We start from the raw sequence: 22523 nt of genomic DNA on the forward strand, positions 1-22523 counted from the left end.
TTTTACTGGGAGAATATCTTCTGTGTGTCAACCAGTTCTACAGACATCTTAATTTTCTCTCTTGAAGTAAAAATACACTGATAGAGTTTGAAATAAATAAGGTCATAATTGCAGCTTGTGTCTACCAGACATACTAATCCTGTGGGCCAGGAACAACAGAACAATAAATGTTTAAGGTTTACTCAAAGATCCATATCCACATGTGGGCATAAGGTGATCATATGAGCAGTTTCATTGAATGGCTCATATGGATCAAGTCATAATTTGTTTAAGCATCTGTGTGACTGAAGCTGTGTAGACTGATGGCCTTTGCAGCTCTCATTTCACAGCTCTTTCATTTTGCTGGTTTTGCTTTGTTTTGTTTTAAACCTTCCATGGCAGAATGACCTTTCACATGCTGTGAAGTCGTGCCCTTCTGGTTTTTTGAAATCTGCTTACTCTTCCCTGTTGTTGCATTGAGTTCTCCTGCTGTTTAACTAAATTGAATTGTGAGGTGAACACAAATGTCTAGCAACCTTTTTAGTCACGAATTTAAACATAAACGTTGCAATATGTACCAGAAAAAAAGCAAAGTAAGCTTATTTTCAATGGCCATTTGACACTGCAGGGTTAATTCTGTAGAATTCCACTATAAAGAAAGAAGAGTGTGTTCATGGAACAAGCTGGAATAATTCAATAATTGAATAGTGGGATTCTATTAAGAGGGATTTTCTGGTTGCTGTAGGTGAGAATACCCTGCTAGTATGTTTTTCTATATAACTCTCTTTTGTTTAGAAAACTATTTGAACTTGTTGCATGCAATATTACTTCACCTCAGATATTTACAAATGACACAGCTGTCCCCCGTGCAAGTGGTTGGAATATCAGCAATATGATCATTTTATCATTTGAGGGGTTTTAAAGACTTAACTAGTTTTACTTCTACAATTTTATGGTGCAGAGTTATCTTTCTTGAAAATACATATTCTCATATAAATGAATCAGGTTTGGAGTTTGGGTTTGCAGAAGAGTGTTGGCAGCACTGCAAGTCATTGGTGTCAAAGTTACAAGTGTGCACTTTGAATTCCCTTTCCCATATTATTTCTAGGACTCCAGAATAAGGTATTGCAGAAAAGGTTGAGAGGTGAAGTTGTGTACTGCATTAATCTGGAATTCCCTATTGGGTAGACTAAGGAAAAGAGGCAACCAGCTGAGGAGAACAGGGAGACACCCTCAGCCCCAGAAAGCTGGAGTTACCACTGTGTAATTTTAAGCAGAAGAAGAGCTCTTTCTCCACTATTTTTTTTTCCAGCCAGTGACCTACAACTCCAAAGGCAGTAATAAGGGAACTGAAGTAAAGCTGTCAACTAAAGCCAAGGAAATCAAATTCTCCAACTTTCTAAAAAGCTTTCAAGTTTGAAGTTGCTGGGCTTTTGTTTGGTGTTTTTGGGTTTTTTTTCCTGAAAGCTGCTTGTAAATTCTTAAGCATATTCCATGGGTCTGTAATTACTATCAGTTATATTTTCCCTTTCTCTTGCTGTAACTTGTTTTGGCATGTTTTCAAGTAAAATAAAGTGCTGCCAGCTTCAAAAGATGGGAAAACACTTTGTGCAACATAGCACAGTACCAGGAATGACTGTAAATTAAATATCACTGTAGTGTTTCAACTGTGCAGCTGAAGTGACACACATTCGCTGGGAAATGGTACTTAAACCTTGAACTGGCTTTGTCTCATTCCAGCTGTTGAGTGCATGTTGTTCCCAGCTATGCAGCAATCCAGGCAACTTCTGCATGGCATTTTTTTGAATAATTTTTACTTTTTCTAGGTTGTATATGTTTATTTAATCTATGTAAAAGCAGTCATTGCTGTGCTGACCTCAGTATTAAGGTAGGTGATGGTACGGAAGTCTGACACTAAAGGCTAAAACTCAGATACTGGGGTTTTTACCAGAAAATATGCCTACATTGTCAAAATATAAAAATAATGTATATCTAAAACTAAGCAATTCCTTGTTACATTTTCTAACTCCATTAGATTTTTCAGGTTTTTTGACAAGTTGATTCACATTTCACAAATACCTTCAGTTACTATTCTGGTGGATGTATTAAGGCTTCTGGTAAATACATCATTTTGCAAATTAGAGGACAATGTAGCAACTGGAAGAAATAATGACATAGCATTTTTATTTATGAAAATATGTTTAGCTTTTCAGCCCTAGTATATTGAATTTTGGGGAACTTTTGAAAGCCTAAATATTACTGTATTTTGAAATAATCTTAATGGCTTTAATTGACTACTTAAATGCAAATGATATTTTGTCAAGAAAATCATAATTAAAAAATTATAAGAATGGTGCTTCAGGAAACCACAAGCTTGAAATCATTTTCCATTAGTCTTTCAGTTCTGTGTAGTGATCTTGTACGTTCTGCTCTATTTAATTTCACAAAATAAGCTTATTTAAACTGATTGAACACTATCAGTATTGTGCATCTATTTCTGTAGGTTCAGGTAGGCTGTTCATAAATCCATCTTATCAGTGCTGTTTAAACAAGGCATTGCTTCTACATGTAAACACAATCACCTCCCCTTCAGAAAGTGAAATTCGTCATTTAAGCGCTTCTGCTGCCTGAAATAAGCTGCTGAGGATGTTACAGTTCAGCTCAGGGGAGAGCAGGTACCCTTGAGCTTTCAGCAAGTTTACATCAGGATAATGGGAACAGAAGCAAAATGACTTAATTCAGGTGTAAAAGAACAAGGACTGTGTGTGTCACAGACGACACATCACTCTGCTTTTCAGACAAGACTTTGCAAAGGTTAATGACACATATTGCTTCCAATTTTATATGCCAGACTTCAAAAGTAAGGAGATTGATTCAGACATGTCCAGGATGGTTTCTGCATATAAAACTCCACAAAATCTTCTGAGATTAGCTATTTCTTACAAATTTGATCTCTGACAGGCTGAAACCACTGAAAACCGTGTCCGAAAATGTTGAGGATTTTATTCTGCCCAAGGTTTTTTGAAGCAACAAACTTACTTAGTGATTTATGATTTGAAACAAAAATACAAACCTCCACTGACACCAAAGCCCATGATAGCTGGATGCTTCGAAATAACAGATTTGAAACAAGAAGCATTGGGCAAAAGACATAGTGTTGAATAGTCTTAAAAGCAGTGTCAAAAAGAAAAACATGGTCAGGAGGAAGAGTTTCAATTTTTGTCTACTGATGAAGCAAAACAAACTGTGAAGTAACAACCACTTCCTCCATCTACCTGCACAGACCTCCAAAAGCCTAAAGAACAATTCTAGTGTAAGAAATAAATCCCACCCTCCTCCTTGAAGATGCAACAGTATTTTAAAATTATCTCAGAACAAGCTGTTCACAATAGTTTTACAACAGGGCAAATTGCTATTTAAATTAAATCTGAAATATTTTCATAAGTAAATTAATTACCAGTGACTGAGAACTTCAGATATGACAATAAACTATTGACACTACTCTCTGTAATTTCTCATTTTATTTTTCATGTTGATTCAGGGCTTTTATGTTTCTCAGATGAGTAGTTGTCATTCTTAATTACTTGGTCGCAATTCTAAATGGAATATTTCAGTAAGCATCAAACAGAATTTATGATAGATATAGAGGGAGTAAAGCAAAAAATAGTCTCAAAGATCTCCTGTGCTTAGTCAGCTTTAATGTAAACTAGAACCTTCTATATGCTATCATCCTGCTTGGTTAATACCTTCCACTTTAAAGGCAAATAAAAAAATAGGTATGTGCACATTTTCTGCCTGCTGTGTAGAAGAAAACATTCCTTTCTGACCTTTGCAAATGATCTATTTACATCCTGAAGCATAAGATTTCATTATCCTTATCTTAGTAGGCATAAGAACCAGTGTTAGTAGCCATGAAATTATTCAGTGCTTTAAGAATTGCAGCTGCAGTATCTGATTCTCTAACCTCTTTAAGGCTGACTGCACACAGTATATGACATTTTCTTTTATTTCCTTTAATTTAGTTGACATTCATTTCATTTGTATGATGAAAGAAAAAAAGCAAGATCTTAGTTGCAGTCTTTTCATGATCCTAAATATTTCACTCAGAAGTAACTCTGAAAGCTTTTCAGTGTTACATGTTACAGCAGTACTTTGTTCTTTTGGGGAAAATCCTTCAGTATTAGTGAACCAAATTTTAAAATTCTTTATTACAGCATGATCAAGTAACACATACCTGATTTGTTTTTATAACTAAGTCAAATTTAATAAACCCACCTTCATTCCTTGTTACTTTTATGTTGGTAACTAGAGCTTTCAGATATTTCCTCTAATTTGGGAATTATTCACATTTTAGATTTGGAAAATGACACCTAGAGATTGAGCATTTTAGCCAAGATCATGTCAGGGAAGGCAGTGACAAAGCAAGGGCAGTCTCAGGACTCAGATCTTACCCTGTTATCTCAACTTACTGGAAAAATCCTTGTTCTTAAAGAGAAAAGCTGCTCATCAGTGTCACATCTTCCATAATGGAGAAATTTAACAATATGCACAGTACACCTTGCCCTCATAACAGAGCACTGAAAGTACAAATCCAATTTAAATATTTCTCATCTGCTTGCTCATTACATGGTTGACACAGGGGAAAAGTAAATCTAAAATATGTATAATCTTTAGGAAGACTGTTACTGGTTTTTTTTTTTTGCTAATAGCATTTTAGCTTAATAAAGAGGTAACTGCATCAGGCTGATTTTTCAGATCTCATCTGGAGCTCTGTATTTATTTGACATTTATCTTCCTTTTTAAAGTAAAGTTATCATAGCTCTAAGGCTACAATAATACAGAATATTTACCTAATGATTAAACAGGCCTGTTTCAAAACATGTCTGACAGCAAATGGCAAGTGGCTTCCTCAAGAGCTGGTGAAGGGCAGGAGGGTTCAGAAAGAGAGAGCATGAAGTAATCATTGTACTGAAGAGGGATTCAAAATTATCATCCTCCAATACTACAGCAAAGTGCCAACTTCCAGAATCAAGCCTTGGATGAGAGTGTGGAGAGGCAAAAAGGAGTTGGCTGTAAATTCATTACAAATGAATTCCTGTCCTTTAATTCACATTCAGTTGTGTTTTGTCACTTATTTTTAATTTCCATTTTCAGGCAGAATCTGTCAGGGGTCAAAGCAGAGAAAAATCTGATGCTCTAGAAATACTGACTACATCACATCCTGTGAAAAACACTTCCTTTTGGTCACGTAAACCTACTTCTGGCTGTCAAGTATCTCTTGAGCTCATTTCTGTTAATCCGGGCTGGATTCCCTGCAGTTTATGAGGTGCTGATACCGTTCCTGCTGTGTAACCAGATCACTCACTAAGAGGCTTTCTAGAGAATGAACAAAGAATCTACAGAGGATCTGAATCTGTTTGCCAGAAATTAAAAGATTACAAGATTTTTTTATTTCAATGGAATAACTGGATACTTTGGAAATGGGATGTCAGTGAACTTGTGGGTAGCTGCAACACTTGTCTGTTTCCCTACTGCCTTTTCAAGAAACCAACAATCTGGTTTTTCCCCTACAGTTTCTTCTTTAATTATTATTAACTTGCAACCCCTGTAATCCTGTTTTCATTAAATCAATCTATTATTTGAACATTTGTTCATGAGAATTTACATAGCTAATTTTGTGACTCAGTAGTAATCACTGATTAACAAGAATTAAAGTGAACCTTCATATGTTGAGTCTGATCTTGTAAATCAGTGGGGCAAAAGACTTGGCATTAATCATATCAAAATAAATGTGGATAGTTGATTTCTTCTCCACTTGTAACAAATAAGGGATACTTGGTTTAACATATAAATGGTGCTCAAAAGAATTGTCTTTCTTAGAAATAATCATTTAAGCTTGTTCTCCTAGTGAGTGCCCACAAACAGTTTGCAAATGCAGGACTGAACCTTTAAGAATTAAATAATCATATGATTGGTAAAATTTTGTTAAACGTTTTTATTACTGACTGTGAAGTGTGTGTTTGTCTAGCAAGTTGGTGGTTTGGCAGTTGATTTTGGGGCTTTTTTTCACCCAAAATACCTGCTCAGTCTTCTTTTCTGGTTTTATTTCAGCTGGACAGCTCAGTCAGTCAGCACATTACTCTCTGCAGTTGCCCTACAACGTGCTGGGCTTGGGACGTAGTGCCAACTTCCTCGACCATTTGTATGTTGGCATTCCTCGTCCCCTAGGAGAAAAGGTGAGTTGAGATTTAAGATTGTCAAGCTAATGTTTATGGTGTTACCTTTCCTAAAAGAGTTTAGATGGAAATACTGCTAGGGACACTCTTTATTTTAAGTCTCTGAAGTAAGAATATCAAAGAAGTTTTAATACAGAAAAGTTTGCCCCAGAGAACGATGTATGCCTGGAGTTTGGGAGTATGTAAGTTCTGAGGCCAATGCTAAGACCAAAGGATGACTGAAGCTGTCTCTTAAGTGTTAGCACAGGTATGTAGTTTGTAGGGCAAGTGGGTGTTAGATCTGACAGTCCAATTATTATGGACTGTAGTTGCTGTAAGGCTTTCCTGAGATTGGTCTGGCCAGCCTGGAACTCACATAATCCTTTCTGCCTTGGTGATAAAACCATGATCAGTGTGATGGGAGGTGGAGGTTACTGTGATTCTCTAATCTTCAGATGAAACATAAAAGTGGGGTCCTCACCATTTCCAGTCTTTAAAGATCTGATGGTACTACTTTAAAAAGTAAGGTAGTCAAATTGACCAAATTCTGATTTGGATAATTGCTTTGCCTGCCTGCTTTGTATAGTTGATTCTTTTCTTCTTTCCTTATTGTGTTGTTGCTTTGTACTTTAAGCAGATGCTGTGTTTCATGTCAGAAACAGTTATTTGCTTTTTACTCTTTTGGGTTTTTTTTAAGCACTTTGGAGCTTTCAGAATAAAAAGTTTAAACAGAAGGGATTAATCTCTTATATTTAAAATTCTTTTTAAAAATGGGGGTTTTGTTTCTCCTATTCTATGTTTCAACAGAGAATTTCTTTCCTTTTAAGTATGTTGTTTAGTTAGGAATTGACAGAGCCTTTGTTTTTCTTTCAGTCCATAAGAAAACAGGAATGGACAGCTATCATACCAAACTCCCAGCTTATAGTCATTCCCTATCCTCATAATGTTCCTCGAAGGTAACTTCATCATTTTGATTTGCACTTCACAAAATTACATTAATACATAGTTTAAATTAGGCATTACATGTCTGTATAAAAATACTTGTATAAAAGTAAATTGGAGAACAAGGGCAGGGGGCCAATTCTGAGATGCAGCTGCCTCTGTCCCTGAGCAGGATCCATCTCGGGTATTTACATGGACTCTCACATGGTGCCCAGAAACAAAATTTATTACCAGCTCATACAAACAAGCAAAATGTTTTACCAGCTCAACACCCATAAATATTTGCTAGATGTACCAACATTCTTACTGACAAATTACAAAAAAGCATGGTAATGGTTGAATTACGCATTTTTGTTGCACCAAATATGCAAGTTCTGTGTGGTTCCATAGAAGAGCTTTGGTTCAGCCCTTTGAATGCAGGAGCTGTTGCTGCAGGTATGAATGTTCTTCTTTAGGTAAAGGTGAATGGCTTGGTTACAAGAGAGCTTGAACACAGAATTCACTTTGCAAATGAAATGTTTATCCCAGAAAGAGAGCGTGATTCTCTCCCTGCTATTAGAGAAAACATTAGCCAAATATTCCAGCTGCTTTTTGCCGCTTGATCTACCAGTGAGGTCAGTTGTATTTATCATGCAGAAATGATTCTGACATCAGTTTCAGCAGTTAATTTTACTATAGGACAAATAACAGTTAAGAAGTGATGTGCTGCTTGAGTTGCTAATTAACAACCACAGAAATAACATCTGCCAGATGAAAATTTAGTTATAGTCTGGAGGTATTTTAAGCTATCAGTTGCACAAAAAAATTTCTGTCATCCTTAAACTATTTTTACTTTCCTATAAAGGGAGTTTATGGACACTGGAGAATAGCAGAGGATAGAATCCCCAGAAGAAATCAGATTTCATAATAAAAACTTCTTAATTTTTTTTTAACATAGGTATGTTATTTTCTGAGAGGCCTCAGTGCTGCCTTAACACAGAGCCTGCTGCTGTCAGCTGTCCCCTGACAGGAAGCTGTAGTACAAAAAGGGTGTTCACTGGGCCTCAGGGCCCCACACTGTCTGAGGGATGTCTTCCAGAAGCCCTTACAATATCTAATTTTGTTGCTCTCCAGCATTCTGCTGCCGTAATCCACTGGTTATATTGCCTAGAACTGCAGTTGTCCCTGGGTAAACGTCAGACTGAGAGAACTGGCCCCATGAGCCTGTCCAAAAGCAGCTTCTCATGTGGAGGAAACATCTTACTGGCTTATTTCCCCCTGCTTCTCCATGTTCCCAAGCCCCAGGCATTTTTGTGGAAGTTCTTCTTATGCATTTTACTTTGTCCCAGGCAGGGGCAGGAGATAAATCTCCTAATGAGAAAAAACTCATTCCCTGAGGATATCCATGGCATTCGTGAAAAGTTAAACAGAAACTGCATTTAGACATGGTATTACTTGAAAATAATTATATTAAGCCATATATTTCCAAGTAAACATCATTAAGCTTCAGTCTCTAAGTAGAGTTGCTCGTTTCTGTAGACCAAGTTGTCACCTGTCTTACCCCAACAGGTTCTTTTCATCTTTGTAAGTTAAGTCTGTTTTCTGCTTCTTAATGAAGGGTATTAATGTTTCCTTGGGTTTTTTTCTTTTTGTATAGCTGGAGTGCCAAGCTGTATTTGACCCCAAGTAACATTGTACTGCTCACAGCTATAGCCTTAATTGGTGTCTGCGTTTTCATCCTGGCAATAATTGGCATATTACACTGGCAAGAAAAGGTAAGCTTAATTAACTAGAATATTTTCTATACTATTTAATACTTCCTAATATTTTACAGCCCTGTACATTGGAGATTCTTTTGACTATTTTTCTACAGTATAATTTCTGAAACAGATTGAATTAATTCCCAAAAGGTGTTTATTAATTTAGTATTCACTGCAAATTTAAAAATTGGCATTGTTTTTATTTAAGCTCTAAGTCACTTAAAAAAGGAAATGAAGAGCAACATGGGCAAGCTTTTGCCAACTTAAATGAGATGTCTGTTTCATATCTAAGCTTTCCATTTTGAAGTTTTAAGGAGAACTGTTTTGGAAAATGGAACATAAACTCAGTTTACTTATCTTGAGTTCTGCTGTTAATCTAAAAATAAGGAAAATGTCTTTTTTTTCTGTATCTGTATCTGCTGATTGCACTGACATTAGCATTCAGGAATGCATAGGGAGTCAATCATGTGCATGTTGGTTCTTTGCTCTGTGGGTCTGAATTATACATGCAGTGTATAGAAATCCATTGATTTGAAGAAGCATTTTGAAAGAGGCCTTTCATGTCACAAAAGAAATGCGTTCCCATTTTTCTCAACTATGCTCAGTTCACAATCATATCCAACTGGCAGGATTGCCAATAAATGCTACTACATACCCAAACCATAATCTTAGCTGTCAAATAAAATTACTGCCCATTTTGACATGGTAGAACTGTTTGTTATTTTGTGCTTGTGGAAATAAAATGACCTTGTTAAACATTCAAGAGGGCTTTGCGCATGCTTCATATTTAAATGGTATTTGTCTGTCAGTCTTCACTCTTCAAAACTTTAAATACAGTCTCCAAATAATAATAAAGCTGAGAATGAAACACACAAAGCAAAGAAATATGAAATTTATGATGACTGTCATTAGCCTATCCTACTGTACCAACAAAGCACTGCAAACTGGGAGTTGGGCTGGGCACTGGCTGGGTTTAATTCTGTCTCCAGCATATCTTAAGCAAGAGGAGTAGCAGAAAAGGTACTTGGACTTTGAGTTGGGGAAGTATGTATAATTCCATCTGGAGAAATGGAGATTTAATGGCACCATTTAAAACAATTTTTCATCCAGTAATTCAAGCATTGTGATGTAAAGAAGGACTCAGCCCAGAGTACTTGTGGAGCAATTTTAAGCCCCATGACGTGTATGTGTATAAAGTGGTGTATTGGTTATATTATAAATTCATTTCCAACTCTGCAGTCTTGCTCAAAATAGGGTCAATATTTGGATAAATTGTGTGTATTTTCAGACCACTGTATAAACATGTGTTAATTCCTATACTTTTCCTGTTGATTTTTACCTTCCCACTTTTTAGAAGAAACGGTTGAGGTACTGAACACATAAGAACATTCACTAGGGCTGTATTGTGCATCACTGACATTGTTAAAGTTAAACTCCAAAGTTCCTTGTTTCTAAGCTTGTTCTTAGCTTACTGTCTCTTAGTAATCCTCTCATAAAAATACCATCCCAGCTAAATGCCATTTTCCCATGGAGATCTCTGGAGTACCTGTAGCAAAGAAAGGAAGGGGATATGTACTGGCACTTAGAATCTTTTCTATCCCCCTGAGGATGTGTGTCTGAGCTGCAGTGTTTTATTCAGCAGCTAAAATAAACCCTGTACTTTGACTCCTGCAGATTGGTAGTAATAGGAGCCCTTTGTCTGCAATAGTTCTCACACACTCATCCGCCAGCCAAGTATTATAGTACTGAAATAACTGTAGGGTTTAGGGTAGGTGTTGTTGTCATGCCTTAGAAATTTTGGATCCATTTAAAAGGAAAAAAAGAGCTTTGAAATCTCAGTTACTAGTTTTTAGTTTTGATACATCAAATGAAAGAGTAATTGAGGAAGAATTGACACCATTATTCATGTTACCACAAATACAGTCTGTTCTGTTCACTAAGGACCTCGATCTTCCTGTATTTCCATTCTTTATAATGTGCTTTGGGGTCTTGAGGCTGATCATGTGAGCACTGCACAGTGATGGTAAATGCTGCCAGAGAAGGTTTTTGATGGATCCATAAGAGTATCAGTTACTGTCAAATTTGAAGCAATAATTTTTTCAGGAAGCATACAAGAAATGGAGTGAAAATTGTTTTCTAAGTGGGACTGTGAAATTTTGTGGAATGTGACAAGCATTTCAATGTAGGAAAGAGTGTGCCACTCCCTCCTTCCCACCCCTTTTTTGACATTCAAACTTCTATTGACATTGATAAAATCCCTGCCAAAAAAAGCCAGACTGATACATCTTAAACCTCTCTGACAGCTCTGGTGCTGCTACAAAATGCAGTAAAATCCATAGTTAATCCAATGGAGTTGCTATCACACATAAACATTGTGTAATGAGGAAATATTTGGCCTTGAACCAAAGCAGATGACAAACTTCCATGGCAGGAGACGTGCACCAATTTCTACAATTGTGATGTATATTTATCAACTGAGATACAAATCTGAGTGCCCACACAACAGCACACTGGAAAGGCTTTTCTTTGTTTTACTCATCAAAAAAAGATGGGACTAAGCAGCTAAAAAGCATTTCAATCTGTTTTGCTAAATTCTCTCATGCTGGGATTTACACATAGTGTCTGTCATGACAAAAACACTGTTTTCTAGAAAAGTTCACACCGTGTGTTCACAAATCCTTAGAGAAGTGCTTCCATCCTCTGTTACTGCTTTAGCCCACAAGAGGAGACTTGTGGGAGGAGAGGATGTTTTTACACATTGCATGGATTATAGGTACAATTTAAATATACTTATTTTTTCCAAGCACCATCTAAACTACTCTTTCAGTAGGTCAATGTGTGTGGGAAATGCACCCTACTTCACATTTTCATAATACAAACAAAAAACACAGAACATTTTTAGCCTACCTGGTGCTGTTAATTGTTGGTTGAACTGCCAACCTGGTCTAAATTTGTATTTAACAGAATGGTTTTTTAAATGAGATTCTTCTGAAGAGTAACATAAATGACATTTACAGTTAATCCAGAATAGTTTCATCTCATATTTATAATGCAAAGTAAATGCATACTAGGAAACTAGGTTTGACTTATTCCTTTTAAAAAAGCATTATTAGAAATAACAGAAAATAATGGGTCATAAATACTACAACAGCAGAGCATTAACAGCAGAAGCCAATTTTGCATAGATTATTGCTATTTCAAGCTGACATCATTTAAAAGTTAATTATTGGGGGTTTTACTAAGCTTTTTTGCCTTTTGTCAAATGAATGACTTGGAAAAAATCAACCATTCTCTGACATTTGACAACTCATTTCTGTAAGAGTATTGCTCTAGATTCCACAAAGTGTTTTTTTTATTAATATTTTTCAGAAAGCAGATGACAGAGAGAAGCGACAGGAGGCTCATCGGTTCCATTTTGATGCTATGTGACATGCCTTAATATTTATGAAGGAGCTGCTACTCATTTGCTTAATTGAAATACTGAATTCTGGTTTTTAAAATTATTACTGTGAAAATACTGTTGGTGTGTTATTTGTAAATGTTGCATTATTTGGTATTTATTTGAAAAGTATTAAAATTAGACCTGAATGTCTCACAAGGCCTTTCAGTTAACAGCCTGTATATAATGCATTTGGCCTTTATTTAACAGAACTGTACATTTCTTTTTCTTAGTAAAGGGATCAAGTTGCATGAACCATTGTTTATGTACCAATTCTTTAGTAATATTTGATAGAAAGAAAGCTGTGTAAATCAAGTGTTGCCATTTCAGCAAGCAGAATACCTTGTACCACTTGAATCGGTCTTGTCATTTATTCATTCCTGCAAAATAACCTGATTTCTGAAAATTAAACTTGAGCAATTTCTCAGATGACTTAATTGTTAATTCTTTTGATTGTATTAAATGGTGCTTAATCTAAAGTATTCTGTATTTTTCTTTGTTTAAACCCATCTGTGCAACAGTTAAAGAACTTAGAAATTAGAGAACCAAAAGAAACCTGCAATGTAATGCTGGTTCAGTCATCATGGGATAGATGCAGTATTTATGTGTGCTAGTTCTGGAGAGAAGACAACACGTTAAAAAATTAAAATCATAAAAATTTATCAGGATTACATAAACTGCTTTTATAATTAAAGTATAACCATATTTATTTTAGAATGGTCCAGAGTCATTATGAAAGTAACTTTTATATATATATATGAGAAAGATACAGGATTATTTGTTTGGTTTTGTTTTTCAGCAAGTTAAAAGAAACATTTTTGAGTAGAAAGAGAATGAGGATTGATGCCCTAAAATTTATTGCTAAATGATGAGATAGATAAAATAAGACTGTAGTAGGAACTCAGAATAAGCAATGCCCATTATCCATGGACACTACTATGCCCAAATTTCATCATAATTACATAAGATGAGTAGCTTAATTTTAAGTATTTAAAATGGTGATGAGGTGGCACTTGCCCAGTGAACTTGGGATCCTCAAAGAGTCTCTTAAGAGTAATCATGCTTCTATTTTACATGAGTTTACAGTCTCCTAAGTTTTACTAGATAATTCCAATATGTACTGCTCAGATGCCAACACAGGAGACTTTCATATCACATGACTGGTATTATTCAGGACAGAATACTTATTTAATGTACACCTTTAATATTTCTTAAAGTGGCATGAAAAGGTATGATTTTTTTTAGAGAAATACTTAATGCTATTGGACTTTTTAAACTACATTTATAGAATTGGCTCCCACCAACAAAAGAAAGAAAAGATTTCATTATTAAAAAGATGCACAATTCAATATATTTTCCTGTTTTTTCAGTTGGTTGGAGAATAATGCTAAATGCATAATGCCACTGTGGCAGCAAAGTTGTCTGTAGCCCTCTATCACAATATAATACACACAGATTAGCTTCCTTATGTTTTTTGAAAAAGCAATTAGGAATAAAATAACCTCATGCTGACATTTAAGCTGTTGTCAAGTTTACAAGACAAGGAACTCATATCTTTTGCTCTGAGGTATTTTGCATGCTCAGCAGTGCATCGTTGCATCACTATATACAATACATTAGTGGTGCTTTAATAGCTGTCTTATAATAAAGTTTTCCACAGGTTCTAACTACTCCTAGCTTGGCTCACACAGTATATGCATATGATTTTGAATTAAGGCATTAAATATTGTTAAACCTCTTGTCAAAGGTTTCATGTCGTAATTTGGTTTTCTGCTCTATAAGCACAAAAATATGTTTGGGTGAGGTTATTACCCTTCCACCAGTAAGTTTAAGAAAGCAACATCAATTAGAAAGTGCCATTCCAGGTAATCATTACAGTAACTGAGAATTGAGAAATAGTTCTAACTACATACATTTTCAAAATGCATCCACTGTAACACAGCCCTGGTGAGAAATGCTATTGGAAGGCTTCCTTAGTGTGAAATTTCACCTATATAAAAATACTGTTGACAGGCCAACTGACAGATGGCTGTCGAAATACCATCTTTCTTTGTTCTCATTTTCCATGAGAAGCTTTAAGACTGAATCTTCCTACCAGATTTATTATTAATGCACTATAATCCCCCAACAAAAGAACCAACTTTTCTGCTGCAGATTAATAGGCATATTCTATGTAGTATGATACTCCTCCTATGCTGAGGCCATCTTCCTTAACAGACAGCTATATTAGAAACATTTGCTGCCGTTAATTGAAAAGTGATCACTGTAAATGCACTGAGTCAATTCAGGACTTCTGTAGAGTCACAGAATGGCTTGGGTTGGAAGGGACCTTAAGATCACCCAGTTCCATCTCCCCTGCCATGAGCAGGGACACCTTCCACTAGCCCAGGTTGCTCAGAGCAATCCAACCTGGCCTTGGACACTTCCAGGAATGGGGCAACATACAACTTCTCTGGGCAACCTGTTCCAGGGCCTCGCCACCCTCACAGGGAAGAATTTGTTCCTAATATCCCATCTAAACCTACTCCCTGTCCGTTTGAAGCCATTCCCCCTTGTCCTGTCACTCCATGACCTCATAAAAGAGCCTTTCTTGTGGGCTCTCTTCAGGCACTGTAAGGCCACAATTAGGTCACCCCAAAGCCTTCTCTTCTCCAGGCTGAAGAATCCCAATTCTCTCTGCCTTTCCTCCCAGCAGAGCTGCTCCATCCCTCTGATCAACTTGGTGGCCTCCCTTGGACTTGCTCCAACAGCTCCATGTCCTTCCTGTGCTGGGACCCCAGAGCTGGAGGCAGCTCTGCAGGTGGGGTCTCACCTGAGGGGGCAGAGGGGCAGAATTTCCCCCTCCCCTGCTGCCCTCGCTGTGGGATCAGCCCAGGACACGGGGGCTTTCTGGGCTGGGTCATGTCCAGCCTCTCACCCACCAGCACCCCCAAGTCCTTCTCCACAGGGCTGCTCTCGACTTGTTCATCCCCCCAGCCTGGATTAATACAATATTTGATATTGATGCTGTATAGATACCAACATATTATAATTCATATTTACAACTTCTTTCAAAGAAGTGACACCTAAATAGAAAAGGAAGAGTCAATCCATAAGTTTCTACTATATTATAATCAATAGTGTTAAAGCATTAACTATGTCAGTTTTGAAGGTATTAACCAAAAGAATAATTTTTAAAAATTCAGAAAATAAAATTATGCTTTAAATAATCTCATACTTCGTAAATAAATAGTAGGGATGGCAAATGTTTTCATCAAAGAAGTATGTTAAGAAATCAAGAGCAATAGAGATCTTAAATCTGACACATTGCTATGCTGCTATAGTAACTCCCTGTTATCCATTCTGGGTTTTTTTTCCATTTTGGTGACACGATCTATTTGTTGAGGCACTATAATATCAGACTCACTGTCACTTTGAAAATAATCAGCCACACAGCATTATTTTTATAATTAATTCCTGACTTCAGTGAAAAATGTGATCTCATCTATGATACAATCCATAACAATTATAACCTTATTTTGAAATTAATGAATTTTCCAATTCCAGCCCCATTCAAACCAAGTTTGTGGATATATACCAACAGTCAGATCTGATTATATTGCCTAGCAGAGAACTGCCCAGTAAGCTTTCTGAGGACTATCAGTATTCTTCATGACTATTCCAAAGTTTGCAGTGTTTGTAACTCAGTAGTAAGCAACAAAGCCAACTGTATATATTTATGTATCATTATGTTACCACACTAAGAGCCACTTGCAACTTCTATAATTTTCTAAGTAGAAATTGTATACAAATAAGATTTATCAACTGCACCTAAATCCTACTGACAAAACTACCAGAACAGTTCAAACATAACTCCTAGCTTTCTTTCATAATTATTCACTGTTGCAACCTCTTTTAAAAACCATAGCTGCTGGTCTAAGGCTATTTGTGGTGTATGATCTGCTACTCGAGAGCAAAAAATACATTAGGTAATATTAAAATTAAAATTTCTCACCAAACAGCAAACAAAGGAAGTTTTAAGGAAGAACTGTTGGGAGGAGGCAGACCCAGTTCTAACAATAGAAATGTAAGCCTTTAATTGCAGCAGAGCACCTGTTGTACCTGACTCCTTGTGAACTGCTCCTGCAGGTGTTTACCTACATGGGAATGACCAGTCCCATTGCCTTCCCTCAACTACTCCCATTCAAAGATAATCATGATGACTCGGTAGAGCATCAGAACAATACCCAGCTGGCTGTTCAAAAGCTGTCTTCAACCTTTCTTAACTCCCAAACACAAGTTTAATTAAATCAAGCTTACTGCCATCTTGACCCCGTGGCACAGCATTTTCCTCTCTGGAAACCTGCACTCTGCAGGCTCAGAAAATGAGAACCGAAAGCTTCTTCAGACCTGTCACTAGTTCACTATGAAGTACTTTAAAGCAGCACCTGTAACAAGAAGTCCAGGAAGACAAAGCAACAGGGGTGTCCACAGGAGAAATGTCTCTGAAAGCAGCAGTAAATGATGCCAGAATATGCCCCAAATCTACAAATTGATGCTACTACCTGCATCTCCCACTCTGACAGCTCAACACAGCCCTGGGAAAAGAACAGGATGGAAAAGCTGCTCACTTCCCCAAGTGTGTAATAGCTCTGTTCAGTCTTCTAATGGACAAACCAGAAGTTCAGCTCTTCAGTTAAATTGACTGTAGCAGATTGGGTCTTTGCAATTACTACCAAAACTTGTAGTGAGCACAAGGTATTGTAAGGATTTTCTCCTGTTCCTTTGGTGTGAGACAATTGACCACAAATAGTCTTCTTGAATGCAAATTCAGCCCGAAATCTGAGAAGCAGGCTAATTCTCTCATTTCTCATATCATCACAAGTAATAAAATTATCCAAGTCAAATTTTGCCATCAGCTATACTGTGTGTTCCAAAAAGTAAAAAAAAAAACAAGCAGCCCCCTGTTTCCTAACAATCTGCACAACGGCAGTCAGATTTTAATTATGTACTTGCAGAGGGGATAAAAAATTGTGGATGATGCACAGATACAGTAGTCTGATATTTTCTTGAGTCACTACAGTAAACATTTTTGTTAGTAAAGAAAATAATGCAAAGTAGATACACCTAATGAAGACTTCTCTTTGTATGGGAGTTTTCACAACAGAACTTAACATTTCATCACACCACTATAAATACATGGTTAAGAGGTGAACACAGAGAAATCGCTTTTTCCACTGCTGGAATTCAGCAGCTATTTAACATTTCATGGAAAAACTCCGATTTGAGGAGGACCGTACCATCTCTATTTGAAATTGAAAGGACAATTCAAGTAAGTAGAATAATATAATTATGTAACTTGGGATTTTGCCAGACCATCAAGCTTAATACTTCATGAAGCTTCCTAGAACACTGAAATGGATCTTTAATAACCAGAAAAGCTCAGGACCTTTACTGTAAGGTCTCGCCGGGGGTCCGGTGCGGTGCTGGGCAGGGGCACTCGCAGGTAGGAGTTGTTCCTCCCGCACCGCAGCCCCGCACCGAGTTCCTCCAGCTGCTCCTCGCTCCCTCCTCGATTAACTCGCCCTAACTGACAATCACACTGACTTGAAGAGCCTGAAATATTTAACAGATAAGCTGAAGCAAGAGAATGACCTTTTCTAACAGGATATGCTGACCTTTGAGCGTTGTAGAAAGCATTTAACATTCAAACACATAGCACCAAACCACAAGGAAACCAGAGCTTCACCTCGCACAATCATGTTCGACACTGTAGTGAGCTGCCCTAATCCTTAAGCAGACGCGATCGCTAGTTGCAATTATGCACATGATTTACAGTTTGCAAAATCTGTTGGGTCTATCGAGTTGTTTCCAAACCGCTTCCACACGGTGCTTGCGCGCGTAGGGCACCTGCAGGTTCAGATCTGCATCACTGTGCAGGACCGCGATGGGGAGAAGGGAAGACCTGACTTTAGACCTCCTCCGTGCTGGGAGCGCGGCCGGAGCAGCTCCCGAGCTCGGACACCCGCACGGCAGCTCCTGCAGGGGCCGGGGAGGGCCGAGAGCTCCCGCATCGCTCCTGCCCCCTGCGCAAACCTTTAACACGCTCCGTGCACATCCCCTCGTTTCAATACTTCTGGAGCTTGAGCGAAAGCTCTCAGCTTTGCCTAATCGGCAATTCTAGGGAGGAGACATCCTGTAGGAAGTACACAGCGATACTTCAACCCGTGCTGCCTATGGGAGATTTGAAAACATCTCTAAGGGACTAACATGTGTTGCTATAATTTTACACGTAGCCTATGGGTACTACAGCCTTTCGCGGCCATGCTCCCGGCTCTCGCCCTCACACTCCTCCATCGCCAGCTCGGGGAGCTCCCGCGGCGGGATCTGCGGCCCGAGACTTCTCCCTCCCTGCCCGGCGCCCGGAGGTTCCAGTCATCCCTTCCTTCGACATCGCCACCTGCCTCCACCCCGGGCCCTCTTCTTAAGTAACACGTCCCCTCACAAGCTAACCCGATGTGATGGATAACCAGAGGGACGGGAGCCAGGGCAGGCAGCAGGCTAAGTGCGCCTTTTTATTAACTTCTTGTAAAGTAATAGCTCCATTTTAGCTGTCACTCCTGTCAAACAACAGCCGCACAATAGCGTGTGATGGGCTCTTCCCGGAGCCCGAGCCGCAGGCAGCGCACAGCACACTGCGGCCAGGCAGGCACCGGGCACGCCGCACTGCCGGGGCCGTGCGGGCTCCCTGCCACGAGCGAGGGGGCGAGGGGGAGGGACGGAAAACGAGGGGAAGAACCGGGTCCCTTTTACCCCACTGGGACCCCACTCAGATCCCAAACAAAGGCCGGCAGCCGGGATTCAGGCTCGCCCGAGCCACCGTGTCCTGGAGAGGGGCCGCACGGCTCGCCCCCTCCGCCCTGCCCGTTCTGCGGGCGGCCAGCACCGCAAAAACGGGAAAATCCAGGCGGACGGTGGGCAGAAGGGGCCTGGGGCATGAGGCTCGGCGGGGAACCGGGGCGGGGGGACCGAGGTGGGGCCAGCCCCGGCTCCCCGTGGGGACGGGGCGAGTACGGGTCCTGCCCCAGCTCCCCGTCCGCTGCCGCCCCAACCTCGGTGCCCGGCCAAGCAGGAGGAGCCCCGCGCCCCCGGCGGCTGCGGCTGCTTGCGGGGCTCCGCGGGGGGCGGGCACATGCGTACAAGCGGCTCATCCAGGCAAACACCCCTCACATCTTAAATGAGCTTCATTTGCCGGCAGCCGCTCCAGTCGGGCTAGGAGCTGCTGGGCTGCGCTCGCAGCGCCTGGCGGGGAGCCCCCCGGGGCGGGCCCGCCCCGACGGAGACCCCCGCGCCCCGCTCTCGATGGGACTGAGCGCGGCGGCGGCTCCGCGCTCGGGCGGCGCGGGCGGAGCGCTCCCCGCGGGGGCGCCGGGCATGGCCGCGGGCGGGCGGGGGCCGAGCGGGAGCCGCGGGCACAGCGCCCTCGCGGGGGGCCCCGCCGCGGCCATGGAGCGCCGCTGATCGCCGCTGATCGCCGCCGGGAGACAATGGCCCTGCACAAACTCTGCTCCGTGCTCGAAGGTAGGAGCCGCGGGCGGCGCGGCGCCCTCCGCGGGAGCAGCTGCTCGGAGCGGGAGCCGCGGTACCCCCGGAGCCGCCCGCCCCCTCGGCTGCCCCGCGCTGCCCCCGCCGAGCGCCGGCGGAAACTTTGGAGCGAGGGGCTTGGGGGCTGCGCCGGGGCGGCCGCCCCGCTGCTGCTCCTGCCGGGGCTGCTCCGCCCGAACAGCTGCCCGAGCCCCGCACCGCGTCCCTGCGGGGCGCCGCGGGTCCCGGCCCCGTGTTGGTGCGGGGCGGCCCCGGTCCCGGTCCCGCTCTGCCCCAGCGCTGCGGCGGCTCGGGGTTCGGGGCTGGGGCGGGCGCTGCCGGGAGCCTATCGCGGGGCCGGGCCGGGGCCCCGATCGCATCCCGGGCTGCTCTGGCCCTGCTGGGGACACCTCGGTACCTCTGGGGGGGGTCCCAGCCTGCAGGAACGTGGGTCAAAGGGGCAGCGACCCTGCCCCAGTGCCTCGTATATTACCAAGACCCACCAACAGCATCCTGCGTTCCGGTCTGTTCACTGTAAAAATATTCTTTCTGTTTTCGGAACTCTCCTAACGAGCTGCCCAGCAGCGATCAGCTTATCACACTTGTTATCGGGAGCAAGATCTGTTTTCAGGAAGGTTTTCGCAAAATCAGTCGCCACCTGAGTCACAAGCTACTGCCTGACCGGTATTGACCTGTGCTTTTCTTCCTGAGGCTTTTAAATCTTGTTTCTAACTTCTTTCGGTTGAGAGGTAAACAACTGAGGAAGGCTCCTCATCCGAGCATTTCTTTTGTCTGTGCTGTTATTTATACAGCTCGACAATGGGCGAGGGCTTTCTGTTAGAAAATAAAGCTGGATGTGGCAGTTAACCTTGTGCCTCAAGGGATTATTTCTAGCATTCTGTATCTACTTGAGCAGTAGCAGACTTGATAGTGATGCAAGTCTATTTTCTATTAGGATTATTATTATTAAATTATTCTGTTAGGAAATTTTGGCGCGACCGTTTGCATTATTGAAGCCAACAAGGCATTACTGCAGGGTGGAGAACTGTTTTGATTATGCATTGATGTCTTCCCACGGTATGAAAGTTGTAAAGAAGTCTGTTTCAAATCCAGAATGTTTTCATGGCCCAGAAAATCCCATGTTCCTGAACTGAAGGATGTATATCTTTAGGTTTAAATAAATATTTTTCATTTATTAGCATAATAACTGAGAGACAGAAGTTACTTGCTCTCAATAAATGTCTGGCTCTCTGTATAGGTGTTAACCATCCCCTGAGTTTAGACAACATAGGAACATAGGGCTTATATGGGGAAGACAAGGCATTTAGGTGTTTTTTCTACTGCCTCTTTTAAGTAACATATTTAAATACTCTAAACCACTATATGACATATCTACTGCTTAAATACTTTCTAGATATGCAGATTTAATCACATTTCAGAAACTTGTGATTGCTGCAAATTTGACTGTTCAGGTTTTCTCCTGAACAGACCTATATATATTTTTTTTTTATAATCACACTAGTGTCCAGGTAAAAAGTCCCTCTGCAGGAAGTTTTTTGTGTTATTCATAATCTATAAATTGCACAAAGCCATTAGTCAATAAGCCGTTAGTATTCTAAATGCATCCCTTGCTATGACTACAGAAACAACCTATCATTACTTAGCATCATGCACTGCCTTCTATCTCTGCTTCACTAGAAGTCGTCACATATTCTGATTATTACATCTCGTCAGAAAAAAAAATGTATTCCTGTAGACAGACATACAGATTTAATCCCAAAAGGAGACTGTTGGGAGTAGAATTCAAAGTAACCTTCCTTATATTACAAGTTGCATCTTAAATTTTGCGTGTAAGCTCTACCTACAGTGGCAGTAATTTTTAATTTTCTTTCTGCATACAAATAGCTTTGTGTGCAGAACTGGGGGAGTTCTGCTACACCACGTACAAAGTACCATGAGCTCAATACATCATGAAAAGTCACATTTCAGTAATACTTAGAAACAGTTTAGTCATCTGTTCTTAGTATGGAATGCATATCTACATTTGTGTCATTCACAGAGGTTATATTTTGTGACTGTATAACCTCAGGGCAGAAAAGAACCCGTCATACTCACTTCATGGCAACTCAAATTTCTCATATTAAGCTTGTTCAAAACTACTCTTATGTTCTTCCTCAGCTATCAATAATAAGGGCTGATTTAAATGAACATCTCAATGTCAGTCTTCCTATCTCTGTCCGTAGTATTCAGCAAAACTTTTAAAAGTCGTATCCTGAATCCCATCATCTTACATGGATTATTTGCCCTCACCCAGATCTCCCAGGCAGTAGTGCTGAGTGGCAGCGATGGTGGAGCACAGCAGCTCTGAGGTTGCAGTGGCTGCAGGTTTTGCTAAGTGGAGCCCAGCCAATGCCCACCTGCTTTCTCAGTGGTGTCTGTAACCTCCTGGAGGCCAAGGAGCTTTGCTGCATTTGGGTTGTTGAAAGACAAAGCCTTTTCCTCCTGTCTTCAGTTCTCATTGAGATTTTAAACACATTAGAGTTGTTCCCTGAGCCCTGGAAAATGCACCTGCTCTACAATAGTAAACCACTATAACCCTCTACTTTGTAAGAGAGAAAAGTAGCTGCTCTCTTGATAAAGCCACAT

At 40.4% G+C, this 22523-nt stretch overlaps 2 protein-coding genes across 3 annotated transcripts in view; both read left to right on the top strand.

Moving 5' to 3' along the window:
• ITFG1 (integrin alpha FG-GAP repeat containing 1) overlaps positions 1-14053 on the top strand; it is a 73826-nt gene extending 59773 nt beyond the window's left edge. The window contains exons 15-18 of the mRNA XM_027685169.1: positions 6091-6215; positions 7068-7150; positions 8773-8890; positions 12245-14053. Of these exons, the coding sequence (XP_027540970.1) occupies positions 6091-6215; positions 7068-7150; positions 8773-8890; positions 12245-12304 (386 nt within the window). The 3' untranslated portion in view covers positions 12305-14053. The remainder of the gene's footprint in view (positions 1-6090; positions 6216-7067; positions 7151-8772; positions 8891-12244) is intronic.
• A 5485-nt stretch (positions 14054-19538) lies between these two features.
• NETO2 (neuropilin and tolloid like 2) overlaps positions 19539-22523 on the top strand; it is a 29266-nt gene continuing 26281 nt past the window's right edge. Inside the window, exon 1 of one of the 2 annotated variants that reach the window (XM_027685017.1) lies at positions 19539-19874. In XM_027685017.1, the coding sequence (XP_027540818.1) occupies positions 19841-19874 (34 nt within the window). In that variant the 5' untranslated portion in view covers positions 19539-19840. The remainder of the gene's footprint in view (positions 19875-22523) is intronic. The other variant, XM_027685016.1, reaches the window with a different exon arrangement.

The sequence above is a fragment of the Neopelma chrysocephalum genome, unplaced genomic scaffold, assembly GCF_003984885.1.
Source record: "Neopelma chrysocephalum unplaced genomic scaffold, ASM398488v2 Primary Assembly neopelma1_68, whole genome shotgun sequence".
Taxonomy (NCBI): domain Eukaryota; kingdom Metazoa; phylum Chordata; class Aves; order Passeriformes; family Pipridae; genus Neopelma; species Neopelma chrysocephalum.